This window comes from Caloenas nicobarica, chromosome 7 (genome assembly GCF_036013445.1).
Source record: "Caloenas nicobarica isolate bCalNic1 chromosome 7, bCalNic1.hap1, whole genome shotgun sequence".
Classification (NCBI taxonomy): Eukaryota; Metazoa; Chordata; class Aves; order Columbiformes; family Columbidae; genus Caloenas; species Caloenas nicobarica.
In genome coordinates this window covers 21834278-21848103 of record NC_088251.1, presented here as the reverse complement: position 1 = coordinate 21848103, position 13826 = coordinate 21834278, and the positions used below count along the sequence as shown (strand labels likewise).

General features: G+C 45.1%; 1 protein-coding gene across 1 annotated transcript in view; it reads right to left on the bottom strand.

The window, feature by feature from the left end:
• Positions 1-13826, bottom strand: part of TLL2 (tolloid like 2) — a 90144-nt gene that overhangs the window by 32347 nt on the left and 43971 nt on the right. The window contains exons 3-7 of the mRNA XM_065638788.1: positions 7160-7237; positions 4858-5028; positions 2767-2884; positions 2166-2344; positions 1762-1867 (exon numbers count right to left, since the gene is read on the bottom strand). Of these exons, the coding sequence (XP_065494860.1) occupies positions 1762-1867; positions 2166-2344; positions 2767-2884; positions 4858-5028; positions 7160-7237 (652 nt within the window). The remainder of the gene's footprint in view (positions 1-1761; positions 1868-2165; positions 2345-2766; positions 2885-4857; positions 5029-7159; positions 7238-13826) is intronic.

The following is a 13826-nucleotide window of genomic DNA, read 5'->3' as shown; positions in this document are numbered from 1 at the left end:
CATTCTGGTGTATGCTAACGTATTAACACAGCCACTACAGCCTCTGTGTGACACTGCTAAGGGAAGAGCTATCTCCCATTCTTAGCTACTCATCTTAATGAAATTTGCTGGAACTCAATATCTCCACAGGCTCTACGCCTTTCAGTTTTGGTTGCAATTGGCCAGCACCTGCAAACCTCAGTAAGGTGGGAAGGAGACATGCCTACACTCACAAATCTCTACTGTTTGGCCAAAGTACGCATTGCTCTCTTAGGGAAGCAGATGTCAAGAGAGGTCTTGGTAAAGCAAAAGCCTGTTCCCAGCACTGCCTATTTCTGATGAGAGCACAATCAGCCCACAGAGGCACTTAGTGCTCAGTTCAATTACTGCATAAAGACTGCTACTGGGGTGAGGGTGGGTCACAGAGACAAAGGGCTTAAAGAAAACAGACTTAAAAATCCTATTAAGCACCCATTTAAATTTAGAAGGACTCTTGCCATTTTTATCCCCTTTTGGCCCAGCAGTGTTCTGAAGGACCCTGGTTTTCAAGAGACACAGACTCAAAGGCATCCACAATATAAATGGCAGTAATAACTTAATCTTGCTTTTGTGCAAGACAATTGTAACCATTTAGAGACTAGAAAATGCTGGAAGGGTCCAGTAGATGCCTCAGGGGAAGAAAAATTGTTTGCTTTGGGTATTTGATCCAAAGAAATCTCTGAAGGCTGCAAAGCACCCTTGCGCAGCCACCATCTCCCCTCTGCAAGAATAAACACCATTTCAGCAAGTTTGATAATTTTTCCCTGGTTGACCTGAAGTTTCAGACACAAAAGTACAAAATAATAAGCTGGGCAATTCCATACAATTGGGGAGAAAAGAATTTAAAAGCCCCGAAGACACATTTAATTTTTGCAACAAAAAGTTCCCAAGAATGTGAATATTTGTGCTTGGTCTTCCATCCCCTTTACTCATGGTATGTAGTGAAGGAAAGCTCTTTGGAAGGAGCAGTGGTGGGATATGGGGGGGGGGGGGGGGGGAAATCAAATAATGCAGCAAAATGGAGCCGGTCATCCAGTAGCTCCATTCCAAACCCAGGACATAAATAACTATGCTCGTTTCACCTCTCCACCCAGTAGAGCTGTCTAATCACAAAATGGGATGAGATGGGAGACAAGGGCAAACAGGCTACACAGAAATTGGCCAGTTAGTTGGGGCAGGAACAGGACTGAAAACTTCTCCATGAAGAACCCAGTCACATAGAATCACAGAGCTGCAGAGGTCATGATCTAAAGCACATGCATAAATGGTTAAAAAAAATAGTCAAGCAATTGAAGATCATGGTTTAGAGTTTAAATTCCCCCCTTGGCAAACGTGCTAGAGATTTGGAAGGCAATATTGTCACTCCAAAGCACAAGCTGGACAATCAAGAGATTCAAAGGTGTTTTTAGCATTACCCCCTTGAAGGTGGGCAGATACATACACACATACATACGCGCTGGCTGGGAAGGTTGCAAAACATGCTAACGTGGCTTTGGAAGATCTCCAAGATTATCAGCACTGGGTGAATATAGTGGGGAGGGGAAAACAGAAGTCCACTATACTTCTCTTCACCCACCTTGCTTTTTCAAATATTTTCCAAGCTTTGCAACGCAGCAGAGCTCACTGCAACTATCACATATCTCTGCAATAAACCACAGGCCTCCTTCTAGGCTTCATGTATCCCACAGAGCTAATCACAACTACTGAAAATAGTCCTAAGCACATTTAACCTTGGATTATCACCTGGAAAATGTGTTCCTAGCATAGTGCATGATGCTATCGAAGTCATAGGTCTCTCCCAGCGAGTTCACTTCCCCAGCCTCCATCTTTAAAAAGTTGTACTCCTGACCTGTGATGCCAAACACAAAGGGAAAAAACAAATCACTTAAAAAAAAAAAAAAAAAAGGCGCCTTTCACCTCTGGGCACCTAGAATGAAAGGGATATACTCCTACATTCCAACAATTCCAGCTGGACATCCAAAATCTCTACTCACCCAACTATTCTGACCCCTATTCTAGGTAAGGACTAGCAATATTTCTTCTTCTCCATCCCAGCTCACAGACCACTAGGGTTTTCCACAAGTCCTGTATGAAAGGTTTCCACCTACCCAAAAGCCAGGTGGAATAAACGGAAGTGCTATTTTTACCTTGCTGTATGTTCTCTCTGATGATTGTGACATGCTGGTCCCTGTCGGGCCGTGTGTGCTCATGCCAGAAACCCACCACATGACCCAGCTCATGAGCCACAATACCAAACTTGTCACAGTTCTTCCCAATGGATATAGCCTGAGGGCCTCCTCCTCGGCGACCCACATATGAGCAGCATCTGGAAAAGAAAACCCACAAACCCATGCAGCACCATCAATGAATAGTGGAAGTTTGAGACATAGCAACAGGAGATGGCATCTGGCAGGATCTAGGACAGGCCAGCAGCTGCATACGCTATGTGTACTTACATATGTGTGTGTATATTTATAAAGAAAACACATAAGTGCATATCTATAAAAATGCCCATATAAACTTAAGTGTCATCCCAGGAAAAAGAATCTAGAAAGGCTTAGCACCTTCTTCTGAGCAAATACTAAATTATCCTTGCAAACCTTACTGGAAGCAACCAGATGCATCTCTGTGACAGATTCCTCCATGTAGCCATTGGTCTATTCTGACCAGAGCTAGACTTAAAGCCGTTTGTCAACGAAAGGGATGTTTGCAACACAGACAGCTGCAGGCAACGTGTGTATCACTTACCCACATGTTCTGTACGTGAACACAATGAAACTCTCTTCATCAGTTCTCTCCACAAATGTCACACAAGTGTGCTTCTCCCAGTGCCTCATCGCTTGCTTAAAGATAGCTCTTTGGGTTCCTGAAAAACAAATCCAAGAGCAGCAAACAGTGAAGGCCTGGCTTTCAGGAAAACCTCAAATGGACTTCATCTGGATAGAGGAACAGTCAATCCTATACCTGTAGACACCTCTAGGAATCTGGGACCTACTTCCAACTACAGCGATAATTTACTGTATCATCCTTATGCTTGATTGATCGCTCTAATTAAACAGGTAGCAATTTTAGTTAAGCACATCAATATTTCTGCTTATGAGAAACGCCACCTTACTAGGGATCTGCATACCAGCTACTCAGTGGCATGCCAAATTTGCTTTCAGGACATAACGTAACATGACCACACACATCTTTCAAGACCCAAGAATCTCACGAGTGCTACAGATGCTTCTCAAAACTAAGGCAAAGCTGTCATCAGGCAATTTATCTTTAGAATTATAAGCAAAAACCATATAGGAACCAGAGGCAGTCTTAGGACAGTGTAAGAAGGCGTAGAGATGCACTGGAGAGACATCTGAGAAGTGGGATTTTATGCCTGTCTCACACTAGCAAGACAAGCCACAGGACCTTCCCTCCCCAGGGAGTCGGACACCTCCAGCAGTCACAGCATCCAGAACAGTCATACAGACAACAGGGACGTGATGCCCTAGAGTGGAACATGAGGCTTCCTTACAGCATTGCCTTCCCAGCACAGCCTCCAGTACACGGGGCTGCAGAGCAAGCTGCCACTCTCAAGAGGGACAAGAAGCCAGAAGTACATCAGAAAGGGACAAGGAATATAGAGAGGAGCTCCAGCATGGGATTAAGCTGAGGCAAAATGCCAAGCTGAACACAGGAGAGAACTGTGCTATGGTGAGAGCTGCTTCATACACATTCATCCAAATGGCAGGATGGTTTTACCTATTCTGGACTGGTTCGTGCAGTGGAAAACCTGCAACACAGAGAAGACTTTCTTATCAGCCCCTCAGGGATAGTGGTGGTTGTTCTCTGACAAGCATGGAGGAACAGCTGTGGCTATCATGCTACTCAACATCCTGCCAGGTTGCACAAGCCCCTTCTTCTGTAGGAGGTGAACAGACCCTTCCACCGGGGCTTCACAGACTTCTGACAACAGTGTGGGTGCCAGAATGAGATAAGGTGTAGATAAATATGTTAAAGGGGTCTCGAGGATCACACCAAACTAGCAGGAGGAGCAGGACTGGGGAGACAAACCCACACTGTACAAACTGCCCTTTGTTGCTGGGACAAAGTACATCACAGGAGCCCAAGGTAACGTGGTCTGCTGGATCTAAGTGGGACACGGTGGAGGCAGCCTGAGGGGAACAAGAGACAGGAAAGAGCTGGCTCCAGCGAGGCGCAGAGCATTTCTCATCCAGGAGTCAAGGAAACTAACCCCATGGGGAACCACTGAGCTACGGAGAGGTGGCATCAGAGAAAGTTGGCTGTTTGCTTTGCATGAGAGACTTGCAAGAGGTCTGCTGCACTCCAAGAGACGTTTTAGCTTGGACAGTGCCCAGGAGATGCTACAAAGATGCTAAAACGGATACTCCAGAGACCTTCTGATCCAGCTCACTGTTATTGTTACACAGCTAGAGGAGACCCTGAAATCTGGTGCCCAAACCCAGCAGGTCAGGAAGCAAAGTGCACAGGGAAAGTTCTCTGAGCGAGGACTCACAAAGCAACCCCGTGTCTTTCTGCTCCTGCTATTCCAACAGCAGAGAGGACTCCTTTCAGGAAACACAGGGTGAGTGCAGCTCACGTGTGCTGGCAATCAAGAAAAGTAACTGAGTCACCCAGTTATTTCTTGGACTCCAAGAAACTGCACACTTCAGTCTCAGGCTTCCACAGTTCCTTGTGCAACCACACGCCAACCCTGACTCAGGAGGGAGGCTCCCAAGGACCCAAGTCATTTGTGGGAAAAGTCTGCTCCCGAGATCTCCCTCGCGTTTTGAGACACTCACCCCTGAGCAAACAGGGAGCAACGTTTTCACTACTGACCAGTGAAATTTCCTCCGATCACATAGGGGATGACTCCCCCTGGCCAGATCCTCTCAGCCCTGGATGTGGTTGCCCTGCGCACTCTGGGAGAGGAGTGTGTATCCATCCCAGACTCATCTGTATATTCCCTCCTCTTCGGGCTCCTCGCAAGCGTTGTATTCTGCCTGCCGTCTGCAAGACAGAGTGGCAATACTGTTTAAATCCTCTTTAGTTCCACCTGCAGCCCTCAGGTAATACCCTGGAGCTTCAGAAAAAGAAAAACAGAAAAAGCGAGATGTTAATGCAAACCTGAAGCTGTAGCCAGATATGCCGGTGATTTGTTTGGGACTTAGAGACAAGCTGATCTGTAGCAACCTGGCCCTTCTTATCTTGGATCCTCCCTATGCACTGTGCAAAACCTATTCTGCCAGAAAGGTGTAAAGGGACATCCCCTCGTCTCTAGCCACCCACTCCCTCCAAAGGCAACTTCATAGATGGGGACACGGTACTTAAATAAGGGGAATGGGAGGAGTGAGATCAAACAAGCCCAGATGCCACTGTATGTTCTCAACCTGCCCTACTCATGCAGATCTGCAGGGAAAGGTTTATTCAGGCAGGGTTGGCTTCACAATAGCAACAATTACTCATTTGAGTTGGCCTTACAAGAAAAAGACAGGCCCCTTAGACTGGAACTTATACTCAAGGCCGAAAAGCATTACATGAAAGTGTTTGTTTTCACGTTAGGTCTCCAGTGTTTTGGAAACACTAGCATGTGTCAGGGCTGCACAGACACCACTTCTTGGCTAAGCTGCCTGTATCGCACAGCCAACCCATCAGCTGGACTTGGGCAAAGCAGTAATTAAACACAGGGGTTGCTACACCTGCAGAGAGTGCTGGCCTATAGGGAACTCCCTCCCCACCTTGAGGCGCATCTCTGCTGGTGGTGCTGGTGTCCTCTCTGAAGCTCTGAGAGGCTTCCAGTTGTGGTCTTGTGATTTGTATGGAAATCAGCAAGACCGGCTGCAACTCTGCTTCTCAAGCCAGGGACACAGGCTGCCAGGTTATGAAAAAGCACAAGCCCTGCTGAGACCTTCCTCCACTGACTAGAGAGGCTCCTGAGAGCCTCTCTTCCCATTCATCCTTCCAGTGGAAGCGCCAGTAAGCAAACCACTACTGTCAAGGCTGAAGGGATCAAAACAATGGGAAAAAATTTAAGGCAGTGCAGGGCGATGGAAGGAATGAACTTCAAACCCTCCTTCCTGCTTCACGAGGTCCAGCCCTTCTCACTTGACAGCCTGCTCTGAGCTGCAGGACAAAGCCTGGAATTTGCCTTTTGTTCTTCTTCCTCCTGTGAGAATGCCTGTAAGATCATAGGTCTGGACTGATCCTGTAAGCAATACCTTACCTACATGAGGGGGAGAAGCCAACTGCAAAACTTGGCCTGGGTGAAAGCCCTGCTTCAGGGCAACAGAAACTTAAACTGGTTTAGCTGAAACAGCCCTACAGCAAGGAGCAGCCAGCTAGCATTACATCTCTGCCTTGGAGTAAAATGTTTTTGCTGTCCCAGTGACAGTCATGGCTTCCTGTACGTCCTCGGTCTGGCTGGGATGGAGTTAACTTTTCTCACAGCAGCCCATAAGGTACTAGGTTTTGTTTTTGTGGCTAAAACAGTGTTGATAACGCATCAATGTTCAAGCAACTGCTGAAAAGTGCTTGTACAGTATCAAGGCTTTCTTTTTCTCACTCTGCTGAGAACTGTCCACCCCTCAAGCAAGTAGCCATGGGATAGCGCAAGAAGCTGGGAGAGGATACAGTAGGGATAGGTGATGCAAATTGGCCAAATGGATATCCCATACCATATGTCATCACGCTCAGCAATAAAATCTCTGGGGTTTTGTCTCCCAAGGTAACCATTGCTCATAAACTTGCTGGGCATGAGTCTGCTTGTGGATAGAGGTGAACAATTCCCTGTCACTTGGGTTTGGATTTTTTCCTCTTTCCTTCACTTAAACTTTTCCTCAACCAATGAGTTTTCTCACTTTTGGTCCTCCTCTTCTCTCACCTGTCCTGCTGGAGGAGGGGGATAGCGACCAAGCAGCTGTGTGGGTGCTTGTCTGCTGGCTGGGGCCAACCCACCACACTATACAAGACAAACCCACCCTTGCAGAGAGTCCACGAACAGCAACAAATGTAGATGCCTGGGCAAGGTTGGTCTCCTAGCCACGGAGGCGCACACATGTACACAGGACAAAACGTGGTTTTACAGGAGGTAAAAAAAAGCAAATAAAAGATACCCAAAGGTCTGGGTGGGGTACCACATTACCCTTTTTAACTGCTTTGTTACTGCGATCAGTTGAAGTGGCGTTCTCACTTGACACAAAAGACTGTTCTCCCAGGCCTCCTGAAAAGGAAAAAGAGCAGAGACACATCTCCTGGTGAGTAGGCTGGCAGAGCTCTGACACAGGAAGGACAGCAGCTGTCAGTGATGTCATCTGTGGATCTGCAGCCACAGAAACTGGCTGATTGCTCTGTACAAAGAACAAGGACTAAGAGCCTCATAAAGCTGGGCTCTTTTCCTAGATTTGTTCCTAGCTTATAGCGACACCTTACAACTCATTACCATCCTATGCCTTAGTTTCTCCATATACTAAATAGGCAGAGAGTCTCTTCTAGGGAAGGCTAGTTCCATGGAGACTTACTGAGAATAGGAGCTATACTTTCGCTACCATCCTCCTTGTAAGTACCACTATAAAATCTCAAATTAAAAAAGGTACACTGTCAAGGCAAAGAATGATCTACATTCAGTCCTATAAGCTCTATCAGCTCTTATACATTTGGCCTGAATTCAGCTTCACCCGAAAAATAAAAGTCCTTCTCCGTGATGCCTATATCCACTGGAAAGACCCTGAATTACACATTTTTCTTGATCTGGTAACTATATTTTTCTGCTCACAAAATATTTTCTAATCTTTCTTCCCACAACCACCATCTTCAGCTTCCCCTAAAATGCCCGTTTCTAAACTAACTCTCCCAATACTAGTTAGCAAAGCAAAAACTAAACAAACAAAATAACAAAAAACAACCAACCACAAACAAACCAGGCAAACCCACAAAACACCAACAAACGACAACCAAAACCTCAGAGAGGCTAAAGATTTCAAAAAGGGTAAAGAAGCAGCAGTATATTTGCAATGTATTTTCCAGTTTCTTAAAAAATGCCTAAATTAATATAAAGTTTAGAGTGCTTAATGATTTCACAACCTGCCATAAAATCTACCCAGGGAGATGGGGGAAAAGTATGGAGGCTCCAACAAGATGCACCAAATTCTGTGCTTCAAAGCCTCTTAAGGCTTGTTTAGACGTCTCTTGCTCGAGTGCAAACAAATACATATGAATTTCTAAAAATCAGCATCTGGACATTCCAATAGGTGCAGATCTTCACAGTTTAAACCAGAGTTCTACAAGGAAGGGGCTTGGGACATTTCACACTGTTTCAGCATACCTGCTTCAACCTCTTGTTACACTGGCTACTTGAGCTATACCAAAAACAGTCTTCCAGGAAGCATTTGAAGTTCCTGTGACAGCTTTCAAATTTTCACCATCTCTCAAAAGCAGGCTGACCAACAATCAAAGTCTTGAGATCTACGTAGTACCAGCAGCTGCCAAGCGTGGGGAGGGATGGAGCACTAGGAGATCATCCAACAGTTTGAGGCCACTTGGGACATGGGCAGTAGAAGAAAAACGCAGTGAAAAGGACAGAAAAATGGTTGGAAAATGGGGTAGAGGGAAGAGAAGAACCAGGCTCTTCTTTCTATAGCTGTCTGCCTTCCACATTTCCTGGGCTTTCCATTTTGCAAGGTCCAACTTAGGAATATCACAGAAGCTAGAGAGCAACTACAGAGTTTGGAAACCTGGGCAGCAAGCCACAAGAGTGACAGATCCAACATAGAAAACCAACCAGAATCTCTTTGGCAGGAAAGCTCTCCATGGTGACTATAGTAGGAGTGAGAACTCAAAAACAGTGCCTAGGGAAAGAGAGCACAACACATGAGGCAACAAGATGTATAACCGATAAAACTGGCACAGACTACATTCACAGCTTTAGGAAGGTGGTGCTGGTGCCACCACTGTTCTCCACTTCTCTCCTTCCCCGTTTTGCTATTGTGGGTCCCCTGAAGGGAGACTGAATGAGCTGATCTCTGCAGAGGTATTAGCAAGGGCAAGTTTCTACAGTCTTGATGGCAAGGTAAAGCACGAAGAGCACAGTCAGCCACGTATGCAGAAAGAGAGATACTGTTAGTAATACAGCACTGCTGGATGGTGTGTGGACACTTCCAAGAGAAATGTCCCACTTTCAAGACAGCTGGACATCTTCCAGCCCCTGAACCAGTCTTGCTTTGCCAGCTGAAACACTTTTTTTTTTTTTGCTCTGGAGCTGGCTTCTCACAAACCCTTCTCCAGTCCCTCCAAAGGGGCGAGGACAGGGAAAAGGTACAAGTCTGACATCCTGGAAGAGGGCCGAGAGGATGGTACCAAATTCTACCTCTCCAACATTATACTACCATAGCTAATTAGAATATCAAGAAAGGGATGATGAAATACAGCAATAAAATGAACCAGAGGAATGTAAAATACCCAGACTCTCAGCTGACTATAGGCTAAAGCTTCCTGGTCCAAGAGACACACTAAATCAGGGGATTGTCACCCAAAGGAAGTACCATAATTCAACAGAGCTTGACTGGACAAAAGCCACTAGATGTGTGAACAGGAACAAGCCTGATTCAACAAGATGGATTGCTCTGAACTCTATCACTCTTTTCCAGCCTCAGTGTCCCATCCCAAGATTTCCCTTTGTTTTCTTTCATGCCCAGTCCTCGTCACTTCCTTAAGCTCAAGCTCAACAAAAGTTCCTCTTCTCAGTTAAATTCTACATCCCCAGGACTTCTCACCCCCTCCAAAGTATGCTATTCTTTACATAATATCCCATTCTGCTTAAAGGAAGCCCCAACCAGCTATTCACCACCAGAATTATTAAGGCATGCAGTCTTTGCTGAAGCAAAGGATAATTTTGTATTTCTAAATAAATGCAGCTTGCTTCCAGTCACAAACAGATTGCTTCTTAATTGAACTTGGGAGGCGAATTATATGGTGAATTAGGAAAAAAGAACAACTCTGTATTTAGTGAATTGTTCCCCCAAGAGGGAACTCTATGGGATTGAATTGCAAATGATGGCACCAAACCCTACAGCCGGGCCCCCTCTCCTGCACCCGCGCTGCTGACCTCTGCCGTGCCGCAGTGTCACTTGGGCAGACGGCTTTTCCAAACTCGAGCACATTCTTTCCCAGAGATCGGTGCAAGCCTTGGTTTCTTATGCAAAGGAGAAGATTGAATAAACTAGTGTGACTAATGAAATCTACAACATCTTTGCATATTTTGTCTCATCGTAGGTGATGAAAAGGGAGATCACTGCACAAAGGGCACATATGGGTGTGCAGAGATATCGGATATTTTCAAACACTAATAATCTCACTAGTACAGACAGGGAACAGGGAGCACCTATACCCTTCTCTTCCACAAAGATGTTTTTGAATCATACATGAGAATTTTGGAAGTTCCTGTTCCAATTCAGTTGAGCTTTTAGATGTTTCCTACCCTTATGATACCCAAGCATATCCTAAAGATTAAAGTGACTTAAGAGACATCTAGTCCTCTCTTCTGATTCTTCCCAAAAGAAGGCTAATGCACGACCCTAGCGAAACAAAGATAAAGTAACTGACGTGCCATCATCAAGAAATAAGGAAGCCAAGAAATGCAACTTGTATCTGGCAGCAGCTGCACATAGGTTGCAGGCAATGTGCAGGTCTTGCTGTCCCCGCAACATGTCCCTGAAGTTGCATCTCTCTGTCGGACTATTCTGTCTCCTCCAAGAGGAGAGTGGATTCCCATGCTACAGCTCCAGAGCATGAAATGCTCACGTATGTGTTGAAGTCCGTCATCGTTAGAAACAACGAAGAGGAGAACAGAGATTTTCAGTTTGACAGAATGCTCTGTGGAAAGCCAATACAGTAATGTGGCAGCAGGCTTGGTCTACCGCTTACAGTAGCCCAAAATGAGATGAGCAAAATAGGACTGACTTTTCTGTTTTTTTAATGTATATCTGGCAGTTAACAAGCCCTCCAAGGTCGCTGTCATCCTCAGTACTTTCCACCTGCTGTTGTGCCAGACCAGCCATCACCTTTCTCCAGCCTGTTGAAGCTTTTCTGCTTCTCCCACAGACATGGATGATACAGACTTTGTTACACCATGCCTCTGTGCAGGGAGCTGTACTAGATCTCCTAATCTCTTTTTACTCTTACGTTTTTATGATTTAATCCTTCGTAACAATTTGTCTTGCTTAATATCTACAACCCCAGCAGGACACTGCCGGACTCCTAACTAGGTAACTTAGTTTCTGTGTACAATCTGGCAGAGAACACACAAGAGATTCTTTGCCCAGGCTGGGAATATTTCATCTTCTACCTACAGCACACTTGCACAACTCATTTTTCTGTTTTCCACAGACCAGCACTGCCAAGAGAGCTTGGCTGACTGATAGAAATGTCCAGTAACTTAAATGCGCCATAAATCTGAGATAAATCAACCACGCTTGCAAGCCTGGCTGAAGAACAGGTGCCTAAATTGTTTGCAGAAACTAGAGAGGCAGCCTGAGGTGGTAGGTGAGGGTCCAGCAAGCAGCAGCAGGCTGCGGCACTGCTGGGAACAAAGCAGTTTCTCCTGTTCTTCTAGAAGAGGAAAGTGAAAATCCAATTTTGCTAAAAGAAATCCAAGTTGTTCACCTGGAACCAAAATAAAAGACAACATATTAAGAGAAAGAGAGGGTGCATAAAGCATGCCAAGAGTCAGATCAAACCTGTACTGTTTGCAGCTCCCTTGCAGCACTAGCACAGGATAAGAGATACGTAACCTGAGGAAACAGCAGGAAGCAGACTCCATTCAGTACCCATACTTCCCACAAGACAGGGTGGGTCTAGGAGAAGCAGTAATATATCAGACCTCAAAATTTGTCTCCTACAAGATGGAACTTAGAGTCGAAGGCGTCTATTGCTGTGCATGTTCTGCCCTCCCCCTCTCCCCTTTTTTTTTAAAGCCCAGATACTCTGAACCACCAAAGAGGGGCAATCAGATCCCTCACTAAATAAAGTGGAAGCAAGCACTGAAGCTTTATCACAAACCATGAGGGGCTTCTTGTCTGAAAAAGGACAGGGAAGTCAGGCAAAGCCTAGGCAAAGCAGCTAAGCAGCCCACTGGTGAACCAGGACACATGCAGTGGGTCTAGAAATACCCACCACCCTCTTACTGAGTCCCTTTAAGACCTCAAAGCTGCTTGAGAGGCAGCTGACTTCTAAAACATTTTAACACCACCTGTCTTCTAGCTTTTATCTGAAAACATTACTCTGGGACCAGATGAGTTACCCACCCGAAAGCAAAGGAGGGGGAAAAAAAAAAAAAAAAAAAAAAAAAAAAAGAGTCAGTCTATCCCCAGGCACATCAAGCTTCATTTTCAGACTATGCTTATCTAGAATTTAAGCCTAAAACCCAACTAATGCCAATAGCAATTGTACATGTCTGAAAAATTGCACTTTGAGAACACAAAATGTTCTATCATGGGAAGTTAGATGGGATGGAGCTTGCAACATTTCCCTTTTTTCCCAAGTGGAAAAGTTCCCATTAAAATCAAAACCTCCCACCTTCAGAGAAGTTCCAAGCCAGGATAACTTTTCCTCTCCAGACCAATGTTCACTGGATCTTCTCTTCCTTCCGTGGTTGCAGCTCACACAGGGGAACACCTCCATGAATGAAGCTACAACCACTGCTTTCAGCAGCACCACTAAGGATAAAGGAGTCCCCAATGAGCGTTGAGGACTTTGCCAGGTTCTCCTATTTTTCTGATTCAGCAGAGAATAACTTGATTGTACACATAATTATCTCGTCTCGCGCAGACTGAAACTCAGCAAGACTTTTTCTAACATGTCTTACTATAAAAGAAAGGCCATTTCAGAGCTGGGACACAACCAGGGGAAAAAAGTATCATAAAATACATTTTAATAAAATTATTAACAATTTCTCCTCCCCTGCCCATGCCTTAAAACACCTCATTTTCATACTCTCATTCAATATATGTGCTACTCACATGTCACAGCTTACAGACTGGATTTCAACAGAGGCTACAATGAAGCACCAACAAAACCAAGAAGCGCAGGTAACATTAAACATTCGTCATTGTTCAGAGCTTCAGCTCTGGTAAATTCTGTCATATTATGACCATCAGAGAAGCTTCCGGAAGAACAGGATAAGTCAAACTCGATGTTACACACTGCTTTTTAACTTCCTCATTAATCAGCGGTCAACAAGTTTTTAGTGTAGAAAAAAAATACTTTATTGCACTGGATTTTCTAACCACAGAGAAAGTGATGATTTTATTAAAACAGGCTCTGCTGGGAAAACACATTCAGAATGCAGAACAGATGTTTCCCAGGGCTGGTGGAGAGTCTATAGCAAAAACCTTTCATAAACCCCAGGGCCCTGGAGATCTGAGCAAATGATTTGAGATGGATCCTTCAGCATTTCCTGTCAGTGCAATAGCTGAAGTTCCCTCCATTTACTTAAAGAAAAATAAATTTAAAAGGAGAAGAATTCTGAACCCAAAATTCCCTGCAGGAATCTGTTTTCCATAGTCGAGTAAACCGACTAGCTGCAATAACTCAAGAGAGTCCCAGGGTCCAGAGGCGCGACAAGCAGATGTGTCATCTCCACATCAGCTCTGCAAATGCTCGTGCAGGGCGAGGACACCAGCCTCCCAGGAAAGCTCATAAGAAGAGGAAGGTGAACACAGCTAAGCAAATGCAGAGCTGTCACGAATATGAACTGCATTCTGAGCCCTTCTGCTGGCCATCCGTGTTTGGAGCAGCACAGCAGGCATTGCAGAAGT